Genomic DNA, 9,563 nt, shown 5'->3' on the forward strand with positions numbered 1-9,563 from the left:
TCTTTCCCTTTCGTTCGGAGTATCCTGGGGTGTGGAGTAAAGAGAGACGGGGTGAGAGGGCTGCAGCCCACTGCCCGTTCCTCTCATCCTTCTGGCAGCCCTGGTGGGTGGAGAGGGCAGTCGGCTCGATCAGCTGCAGTATGACGTGAGGAAAGGCTCTGTGGTCAACGTGAACCCCACCAACACCCGGGCCCACAGCGAAACCCCCGAGATTCGGAAGTACAAGAAGCGGTTCAATTCTGAGATCCTCTGTGCGGCCCTTTGGGGTAAGCCAGGACCGGGAAGGAAAGGTGGGGCCTGGTGTGCCCCCGTGCTCCTGGTCAGGCGAGGGCCTGGCTCTGCCTCTGATCTGCCCAAGGGCTCCTATTGCAGGGGTCAACCTGCTGGTGGGCACGGAGAACGGGCTGATGTTGCTGGACCGAAGTGGGCAGGGCAAGGTGTATGGACTCATCGGGCGGCGACGCTTCCAGCAGATGGATGTGCTGGAGGGACTCAACTTGCTCATCACCATCTCAGGTGTGTGTGGAGCGCAGGGCAGGGCCGGGAAGGGGGCTCAGCCCCTGGGCCCTCCGTCACCACCTTCAGTCTGGGAGGAGGGCAGCCTTGGTCCAGGAGCTGGAAGGTGGGGCTGCACTTTCTCACCCCTCGTGGTTTGCACACGAAGGACGGTGGGGAGGCAGAAGCTGGACCTCCGATGAGGGGTGTGTGTGTGTCTGTCCCTCAGGGAAAAGGAACAAACTGCGGGTATATTATTTGTCCTGGCTCCGGAACAAGATCCTGCACAATGACCCAGAAGTGGAGAAGAAGCAGGGCTGGACCACTGTGGGGGACATGGAGGGCTGCGGGCACTACCGTGTTGGTGAGGAGGTCACGACGCAGTGGCTGGGGCACATTTGTTTATGAGAAGAGAAAGAAACGGGCCTGGGCTAAGAAAGCCTTGGAGCCAGAGATGGGGGGCACACAGCTGGGGGTACAGACAGACCTGTGGGAGGGGCTGCAGCCCAAGAAGGGAAGTTCCTGCATCCCTCTTCTTTCCTGCCCCCAGTGAAATATGAACGCATCAAATTCCTGGTCATTGCCCTGAAGAACTCTGTGGAGGTGTATGCTTGGGCCCCCAAACCTTACCACAAATTCATGGCTTTCAAGGTAACCCCAGCCTCAGCCCCCAACACTGTTCCGAGGTCTGGCTCCTCCACCCGCGTCCCCTGAGCTCTTCTGTCCTCCATAGTCCTTTGCTGACCTCCCACACCGCCCTCTGCTGGTGGACCTGACGGTCGAGGAGGGACAGAGGCTCAAGGTCATCTATGGCTCCAGCGCCGGCTTCCATGCTGTGGATGTCGACTCGGGGAACAGCTATGACATCTACATCCCTGTGCACGTAAGCTTGGCAGGGCTGCAGACAGACTGGGGCCACCAGTCTGTGCCCCAGACTTGGGGCCTCCAGCCCACCTTCTCCTCCCAGATCCAGAGCCAGATCACGCCCCACGCCATCATCTTCCTCCCCAACACGGATGGCATGGAGATGCTGCTGTGCTACGAGGATGAGGGCGTCTATGTCAACACGTATGGGCGGATCATTAAGGACGTGGTGCTGCAGTGGGGAGAGATGCCCACCTCTGTGGGTGAGTGAGGTGCCCGCCCTCCAAGCCTGCGTCCCCGACCGACCTGGGCTGCAGCCCACTCACTGCCCCTCCACTCCCTTCCCCCCCAGCCTATATCTGCTCCAACCAGATCATGGGCTGGGGTGAGAAAGCCATTGAGATCCGCTCCGTGGAGACGGGCCACCTAGACGGGGTCTTCATGCACAAACGAGCCCAGAGGCTCAAGTTCCTGTGTGAGCGCAACGACAAGGTGGGAATGACAAGGGGCCCGGGCTCCTGCACTGGGTGGGCCCCCAGGACCTGGGCCCCTGGGCAGAGCTGGGGGAGGGGTGGTTCTGGCTCTTCCTGGAAGGAGGTCTCCAGGGAGTGCACTGTGTGGTCACAGCTTGCCCTTCCCTCGTCTTCCCTCTCTGAGAACTCTCCAGATTCCTTCACCCGGGAGGTCGGCCTGCTGCCCACTTGCCCAAGTGTCCCCGCCTTTCGGAGGGGCTGGGGGGCACTCTGAGGGACTCCGCTTTGCAGTCTCTCTCTCTCCCCTTCTCCCAGTTAACTGAGACGCCCCCCCCCCCACACACACACACACACATCCCTGGTGACTTCTGCTCCTACTCTACCCAGGTGTTTTTTGCCTCAGTCCGCTCCGGGGGCAGCAGCCAAGTTTACTTCATGACCCTGAACCGTAACTGCATCATGAACTGGTGACGGGGCCCTGGACGGGGCTGTCCCACGTGGACCAGCTCTCCCCCCAACACCCAGACTTCCCAGGCCGCCCTTCTTTTCCCTTCCTGGGCTTTGCTTTTACTGGTTTGATTCACTGGAGCCTGCTGGGAACGTGACCTCTGACCCCTGATGCTTTTGTGATCACGTGACCATCCTCTTCCCCAACATGTTCTCTCCCCAAAACTGTGCCTGTCCCAACTTCTGGGGAGAGGCACAGCTTCCCCTTACCAGGAATTGAGTGGGCCTAGCCCCACCCCCCCTTCTCCACTTAAGAGGAGAGTGCTTGGGGCTTGGACCCCATAACCCACTGCTGCTGACTCGGCAGGGCCCTGGGCCCCTTTATTTGCACGTCAGGGGAGCCGGCTCCCCCCTTGAATGTACCAGACCCTGGGGGGGGCCACTGGGCCCTAGGTTTTAGGGGGGGTCACCAGCCACTCCAGGGGCAGGGACCATTTCCTCATTTTCTGAAAGCACTTTAATGATTCCCCTCCCCCCAAACCCCAGGGAATGGAGGGGGGACCCCGCCAGCCAAAACATTTACCCCTTTCCAACCCCTGTCTCTTCTAGCCTCTGCCCTTCCCTGGTGGAGGGAGGGAGCAGGGAGCTCTCACCCTCCATACCCCCTTTGCTTGCATCTGTATATAGTGTGAGCAGCAAGTAGCCCCGGCCCCTCCCTGCCCCCACCACTTCTCAATGTAGTGGCCTTGGAGATCTCCGTTTGTTAATAAAGACCATTCAACCAGCTCCCACCATCTCAGGACTTATGTCATTCTGTTTTCTCTCAGCATCCCAGGTACTAGCCAGGGCCCGCCAGCACTGCTGGGATGAACCTGGGCAGGGTGGTGTGGAATCTGCAGTGAGCGAGCCTTGGTGGAGAGGGGGTGGATGGGTACTGCTAGGCCAAGAAAACCTAGAGGAAGCAACTGAGGGAGGGCGAGGGCATCCTCAGCCTTAAACCTGTGGGGCCCTGCACAGGGGCCATTTGGTTTCCACCCACTCCAGCCTGGCCAGGCCACAAAGGTGCCTGACTTGAACCTCTCTATATTCAAGTCCTGCATGGGGCGGGGGAGGGGGGGTCTCTCCTGTTTGACAACAACTGGATAAAGATCTCTTAGAGGGTCACATGGAGCTGGGACCCAAGAAAAACGGGGAGGTCAGGAAGAATGAATTGAGGACGGTTCTTGCCTTCTGGAGGGTTGACATGCAAGAGCCTGCCTGAACCATCTGCCGTCTCCTTCTGCTGTCTGCCCGGTGGGCAGACCTACACACGTGTGCACATACAACTCTTGGAAGCTGAATACAGATTTATCATTGGCAGTACGAAAGGATGGTCATAAAGCCATGGGAGCAACTTGTTTTCCAGATTTCCTCCTGGAGGTGGGTGGGAACGTTTGTCACCGTGGCCGCAGGCTTAGGCCTACCTACAGGGCGGGTAGGGCAGGTCAGGCACCTGGTTGAAGTAGGCCCCGAGGAAGATGAGGCTGGAGCCGACAAGGAAGAGCACCAGAGCGGCCCAGAAGCAGATGTTGTCAAGAGCCTTCCCCATGCGCACCCAGTCGGACACCTCCTGGGGAAGGGGCGGGCAAAGCTGAGTCCCTAAAAGCTGCAGGAGCCTGGTGCACGAGTCAGGGAGAGCGGAGGCCCCCAGCAGCTCCCCACCCAGCCTCTCCGGCTCCTGCCCCACCTCGCCGGTGGCCTCCTGGTCTCTTGTGCTCTCGGCCACGAAGTTCACGGCATCCACACAGCAGCGGATCTCGGGGGCGGCGGCGCCCAGGCTCTGGCAGAGGGTAGCTGGTGGGAGCGACCCCGGGGGGTGGGGGGTGATTAGGAGCCTCTCCCGCTGCAGGTGCCCCCGTTGGCCCGCTCGGGCCACTGCTCACCAGTCCAGGTCCCGTGCCGGTGCCTCTGCCCCTCAAACATTAGCTCGCTCCGCGGCTTTTTCAGTATCAGCTCCTCCGCGCGGAGCAGTAGGCCCAAGGACGATGCCCGCCTTGGGGGCGAGGCGGCCCGGGGTACCTCGAGGGGTGCGCCCGAGCCAAGGAGTTGGGGCAGCAGCTCCAGTAAGACCTGGGGGTGGGTGGGCGGGCGGCCGGGAGGTTAGCTCGAAGCCCCGCCTCCCGCCCGGAGCCCCCCCCCAACCCGGTGCTTACGTGGCGCAGCCGCGGGGACGTGGCGTGAGTGGTGGGCGTCCGACAAGACACGTTGAGCACGATGACGCAATTCATGACAATGAGCGTGGCAACCACCATGACGAAAATGAGGTACCTGAGGAGCCCGGAGTTGGTGACGTCGCAGCCTCCCCACTTCCCCTGAGCCACAGAGGGGGCCACTGGTCCTCTGCCCTCACAAACGCACCTCTCCGCAAGGGGTGGAGTTATGCCCCTTAGCTGCTGCTCCTCTGCGGGGCCAGACGCGTCCCCCCCCCGCCCTTCTCCCCCATCGCACGGCCGGTGGCAACCATGAAGGGGACCCCCAGCTCCCTGGAAACCCTGCTGTGGGTCTGCCACTTCCACAGCTCCACGGAGGTGTGCCGATACCCACCCTCCACCCTCAAGGGTGGCACCTCGAAACGCTCTGGGAAGGTTTCCAGCGTCCCCCCCTTACCTCTGCCCTATGACCTGATGACCCCACTGTCCCTGTGCTTTTCCAGGTAGCCCTCCAGCCCCCGCTTCTATCTTCCCTGGAACTTGTGGCCGTAGCCCATGAATATCTGGAGCAGCGGTTCAGAGAGCCGAAGTCCCTGGAGCCGCGAGCCAGAGAAGCCGCCCGCCCCGAAGCCCACCCTGGGGCTGGTGCTAAGAGAAGCCGCAGCCAGCGTAGTGAACTTCGGGGCCACCTTGTTAGAGGTGGGGTGCCGGGGGTGCTGAGGAGAGGCGGGGAAGGGAGATCGAGCGGCAGGAGCAGGGACCTCTGGACCCCCGCCAACTCCTGTACCCCACTGCAGATCTCAGCCCCATGCGTGCAGCAGGAGGTGCGGCGACTATACGCCGGGGATCCGGGTGGAGCCCGGGCCCGGGTAGCCCAGGCCGCGGGGCAGGGGGCTCGGCAAGCGGGGTCTGCGGCAGGCGCGAGCGCCCGGCTTCTGCTCCAGGGGGCGCGGCTATGCTTGTGTGGACGAGGTCTGCAGGGATCCGCCTCATTCCTGCAACAGTGGCGACGCCAGCTGGGCCTCGGCACCCCCGGGGAACCGGTGAGTTCAAGATGAGGGGAGAGGTGGGGGCCAGAAGCGGCGGGGCTGGGTGGGCACTAAGCCGGCCCGCCCCCAACAGAGATACTCCGGAGACCTCCAGGTGGCGTCCAGCAGCAGTACGGAGGACGGGGGACCGGAAAAGCCACCACATCCCAGCCCCACCCCGCATCCAAATAAAGCCCAGGCGGGGATGAGACAGCTGAGGCTTCTCCCAGAGTCATTAGGTTTGAGCCCTGCCCTCCCCAACGAGCCCCTTGGCTCCACCCCATGCTCGTCTGGCTCCGCCCTTCACACTGGCCATGCCCCACGTAGGCACCACCGGGATCCACTCTGCCCCCACCTGCCCAGCAGCGGCACGCTCAGAGATGTCTCCGGGATTTTCTGGGCAATTAGGAACAAGAAGACGGTCTGGGCGAGCAGGACGTTGATGGAGACGGTGCATTTCTGGCCGCCAGCTGGAGGGAGTGCCTGGTGAGAGCAGGCCCCGCCCCCCAGGAGGGAGCCCGGGTTTGGGGCCTGGGCGACTCCATACCCTGTGCCGGCAGGAAATAGGCGAGCAGCACTAGGCCCGAGATGAGCACGCAAGGCACGATGATGTTAATAACGTAGAAGAGCGGCTTCCGGCGAATGATGAGCGTGTACATGACTTCAGTGACCCCTGGACCATCATTAGAGCCACCGTCGTGGCGGCGGATCACCCCTGGGCAGAAGTCGATGGCCCACTCACCGTTCTCTGCAGGACGGGAGGCGCGGTCAGCTGGCTCTCGGGGGTGGGGCGCGCTGCTCTGCTCTCTGTCCCCTCATCTGACCGCGGGGGGCCTGCAACTCCAGGCGAGGAGAGGATGCAAACCGTCTGGACAAGGGTGGGTGGGGCAGGTAGGTGGTCTGGATTGCTTGGGCTGGTCAGAAAGGGGCATTCCCAGAGAGGCTAGGGAATCACCACAATCGAGAAAGCTGGACTAGTCCTACGATCAAGAATGACTTCAGGGGCTTCCCTAGTGGCGCAGTGGTTGAGAATCTGCCTGCCAATGCAGGAGACACGGGTTCGAGCCCTGGTCCAGGAAGATCCCACATGCCGCGGAGTAACTAAGCCCGTGCGCCACAACTACTGAGGCTGCGCGTCTGGAGCCTGCGCTCCTCAACAAGAGGGTCCGCGATAGTGACAGGCCCGTGCACCACGATGAAGAGTGGCCCCCACTCACCACAACTAGAGAAAGCCCTCACACAGAAATGAAGACCCATTACAGCAATAAATAAATAAAAATAAATAAAAACAAAAAAAAGATTAACATACAAAAAATTGTTGCCAAAAAAAAAATGATTTCAGGAAAGGGTCAAGTTAAAGCAGGGTTGCCAAGTCAATCCCAGCATCGATGGCTTGGGGCAGCCCCACTCTGCAAGTCTCTCTCTGGACCCGTCTAGAAGCGAGTTTTTTGGAGAAGGCCTCACCAGTATAGGCCTCAGTGTCGATATCTATGTTGCTGATGGTGTCGCCATCGTCGTCCACAGCAAAGACGAGCTCCACCTCTTCTGCATTGTACGTCTGCGAGCTGCGGAGCCGGGGCCCGGACCCCCCACCGCAGAGGCTGGGACTCGGGCCTCAGCCTCAGGCCCCGCCCTGGAAGCAGGGATCTGGCAGGGGAATTAAGCTCCACCCGGCAACCCAGGCCTCGCCTCCACCCCTGGGTTTCTACACCTACTTCTAACCCGCTAGGGCGACCTTACCCCATTCGAATGTCTAGCTCCACCTCCAGCACAAAGCCCCGCCCCGAACTCCCCCCCGCCCACACCTGGCCCCACCCCCTGCCCCCGTAATTCCACAAAGGTCCGGGCCGCTTCCCACCGGAAAACAAGTGAGCAGTTCTGCCAGTCGAAAGGGAAGTAGGTGACCTCCACGGCGCAGATACTGCGGTAGATGGCTGGGGGCAGCCAGCTCACGTAGCCGCCCTCCGAGACCAGCACGTTGGCTTCATAGGCCACACCGAACTGGCCGTCGATACTGTGGGCTCCGGGAAACCGAGGGTTTGAGCAGATCTGTGGCCCCCTCTCCCTCCAAGCAACCTGCCCCAACCAGGTCCAACCCAGCCCCCCGGGCCCCGGCTTCCCTCCAGTCTGGCCCCGTCCTCACTTGTTTTCCAGCACAATCTCTGGCAGCCATACGAGTTCTGAAGGGACCCGCAGGGTTTCTATGCCCCCAAAATCGCCCTTGCTGTAGTTGAGTCGGTAATCATGCCAGTCCTAAGGGTGGGGGAAGGGGAGGGGGACGGAAGGACGTGTGCCTTGGTGCCCAAGAGGAGTTTGGGAGAAAAGGGTCCCCTGGACAAGACCTCACACTGTTCCCCAGACTCCACTCACAATTCCAATCCAGACGCTGGTGGTGAGGGTCTCCTCTTTCTCATTCTGCGGATGGGAGATTAGGATGATGGAAGCCAGCTTTAGGAGAGAGCTCAGCGCCTGGGACCAGAAGTGGGAGTTGAGGCTCAGAGATGGCGCTTGGGGTGACGGTGGGGGTATCTTACCAGTGAGATGAGGTTGGTCAGGGTGACTTTGAGGGTGATGGTGACAGTGTCCTCAGGCTTCTGCACTGGCCGGCGTCCTGGGTCATAGTTGTGGAAGAGGTGGTGGTAAAGACGCAGCTCCTCGTTCTTCCCTTCACCTCTGCCTGGGGGTGGGGCCAAGCAGTGGGGTCACTGGAAACGGAGAGGCTACGGAGCCTCTCCCTCTCTGCCTCTGGATCTGCATGGCTCTGCTTCTCTGTCTGCCTCTGTCTAAGGCTGTGTATTTTTACGTGTCTTGTCTCCCGAACCAGTGATGTGCCTGGGGACCAAATATCGCGTCTCCGTCTACATCTCAGTCTCGGTCTTTGTCCTGTCCCTTTATGTCAGCATTCTGTGTGTGTGTCTGACCACTTCCCCCGACCCTGGTCCATACCGAGCAGCTGCAAGAGGAGCAGAGAGCCGAGCAGAGCCCCTGCCATCCCACCGTCTGGTCCCCGGGGTTATTCTGAGTTTGGCAGCCTCCGACGGGGGCAGGCCAGGGTGCTGTGAGTGTGGGGGAGGGGGCTGTTAGTGGAGGAGGGTGTTAGTTCCGGGCTGGGTTAGGGACTGACACCTAATCCTCTTACTACCCCTACGGCAGCCAGGGACATCTTGGCTTCTTCCAGAGGCAGCTGCCCCATCCTGAGTTCCCTGCCCTCACCCCATCCCAGCAGCCTTTGCCTGGGCTTCGGCCAGCTCCCCAGCCACAGACCCAATCCCCTCATGACTGGAACAGGCCTGATGCAGGTGGACAGGTCTTTTAAGAAACACCTGGAACCACAAGCCTGGCAGTGGGGATATGGAGGGCCCTGCTTTCCAATAATGCACTGGTGTCCTTTGAGTCAGCTGCCCTGTGCAGGTGACATCACTTGCCGCCCATACTCACCACCACCCACAGCCCAGCCAAGGTCACATTAATGCAGTTTCTGCCTGCAGAGTTTGGCAAAAGCAGAGCGTCCATAAAATCTGGTAATGAGACAGGCGGTCACAGGGGGTTAGTCTGCAGTAACAAACTCCACCTGGCAAAGGAGAGGGTGCCACAGTACAGGGCCCACCTCCTCCTGCAACCCAACCCCATGCCTGCCCACTCTCAGCCGGTCGGGGGCGGGGGGGGCGCGGAGCACTCACCGGAGACACCAGTTTCTCATCTCTCTGCTGCCACCTTGTGGCCACATATGAAAGTACTGTCTTCCCCACCCCAAACACACACACACCCCTTTCAGTCTTTCCTAAGTCTCCTTGGACCACCCTAATCAATCACTGGAGATGCTTATTTAAAATTCAGTTTCCTAGGCTCCATCCCCAAAGAATCCCAATTTAGTAAGATGGCAGAGATGGGGTGCCAGGAATCTGCTTTATTTAAGAAACTCCCCATATGTTTCCTTATGGGATAGGAAGCACTTTTTCTGCCTTACACACTGCTTCCTCACACCGATCCAGCAAAGCAGTTACCCTCGTCCAGAATGTATGAAAGAGGACTCCAGGTCAGGTCCAAGGTCACGTTACTGAGTCCAA

General features: G+C 60.4%; 3 protein-coding genes across 8 annotated transcripts in view; 2 read left to right on the plus strand and 1 right to left on the minus strand.

The window, feature by feature from the left end:
* MINK1 (misshapen like kinase 1) overlaps nucleotides 1-3,066 on the plus strand; it is a 48,019-nt gene extending 44,953 nt beyond the window's left edge. For all 6 annotated transcript variants that reach the window (XM_060082104.1, XM_060082102.1, XM_060082100.1 and 3 more), the window contains 8 exons: nucleotides 99-266; nucleotides 373-516; nucleotides 725-859; nucleotides 1,046-1,146; nucleotides 1,229-1,378; nucleotides 1,463-1,622; nucleotides 1,712-1,851; nucleotides 2,220-3,066. In XM_060082104.1, the coding sequence (XP_059938087.1) occupies nucleotides 99-266; nucleotides 373-516; nucleotides 725-859; nucleotides 1,046-1,146; nucleotides 1,229-1,378; nucleotides 1,463-1,622; nucleotides 1,712-1,851; nucleotides 2,220-2,303 (1,082 nt within the window). In that variant the 3' untranslated portion in view covers nucleotides 2,304-3,066. The remainder of the gene's footprint in view (nucleotides 1-98; nucleotides 267-372; nucleotides 517-724; nucleotides 860-1,045; nucleotides 1,147-1,228; nucleotides 1,379-1,462; nucleotides 1,623-1,711; nucleotides 1,852-2,219) is intronic.
* A 606-nt stretch (nucleotides 3,067-3,672) lies between these two features.
* Nucleotides 3,673-8,488, minus strand: CHRNE (cholinergic receptor nicotinic epsilon subunit). Its single transcript, XM_060081634.1, has 12 exons — nucleotides 8,443-8,488; nucleotides 8,031-8,173; nucleotides 7,867-7,911; nucleotides 7,640-7,749; nucleotides 7,355-7,510; nucleotides 6,961-7,061; nucleotides 6,044-6,244; nucleotides 5,852-5,966; nucleotides 4,472-4,586; nucleotides 4,202-4,388; nucleotides 4,006-4,112; nucleotides 3,673-3,888 (listed from the first exon to the last, which is right to left on the minus strand). Exons 1-12 carry the CDS (start codon nucleotides 8,486-8,488, stop codon nucleotides 3,739-3,741), a joined length of 1,476 nt encoding a protein of 491 aa, XP_059937617.1. The 3' UTR covers nucleotides 3,673-3,738.
* C18H17orf107 (chromosome 18 C17orf107 homolog) lies at nucleotides 4,781-5,526 on the plus strand. Its single transcript, XM_060082902.1, is given in 4 exon segments — nucleotides 4,781-4,846; nucleotides 4,972-5,069; nucleotides 5,071-5,167; nucleotides 5,266-5,526. Coding segments are annotated over 4 exon segments (522 nt in total).
* Nucleotides 8,489-9,563: the final 1,075 nt, after the last annotated feature.

The sequence above is a fragment of the Mesoplodon densirostris genome, chromosome 18, assembly GCF_025265405.1.
Source record: "Mesoplodon densirostris isolate mMesDen1 chromosome 18, mMesDen1 primary haplotype, whole genome shotgun sequence".
NCBI lineage: Eukaryota > Metazoa > Chordata > Mammalia > Artiodactyla > Ziphiidae > Mesoplodon > Mesoplodon densirostris.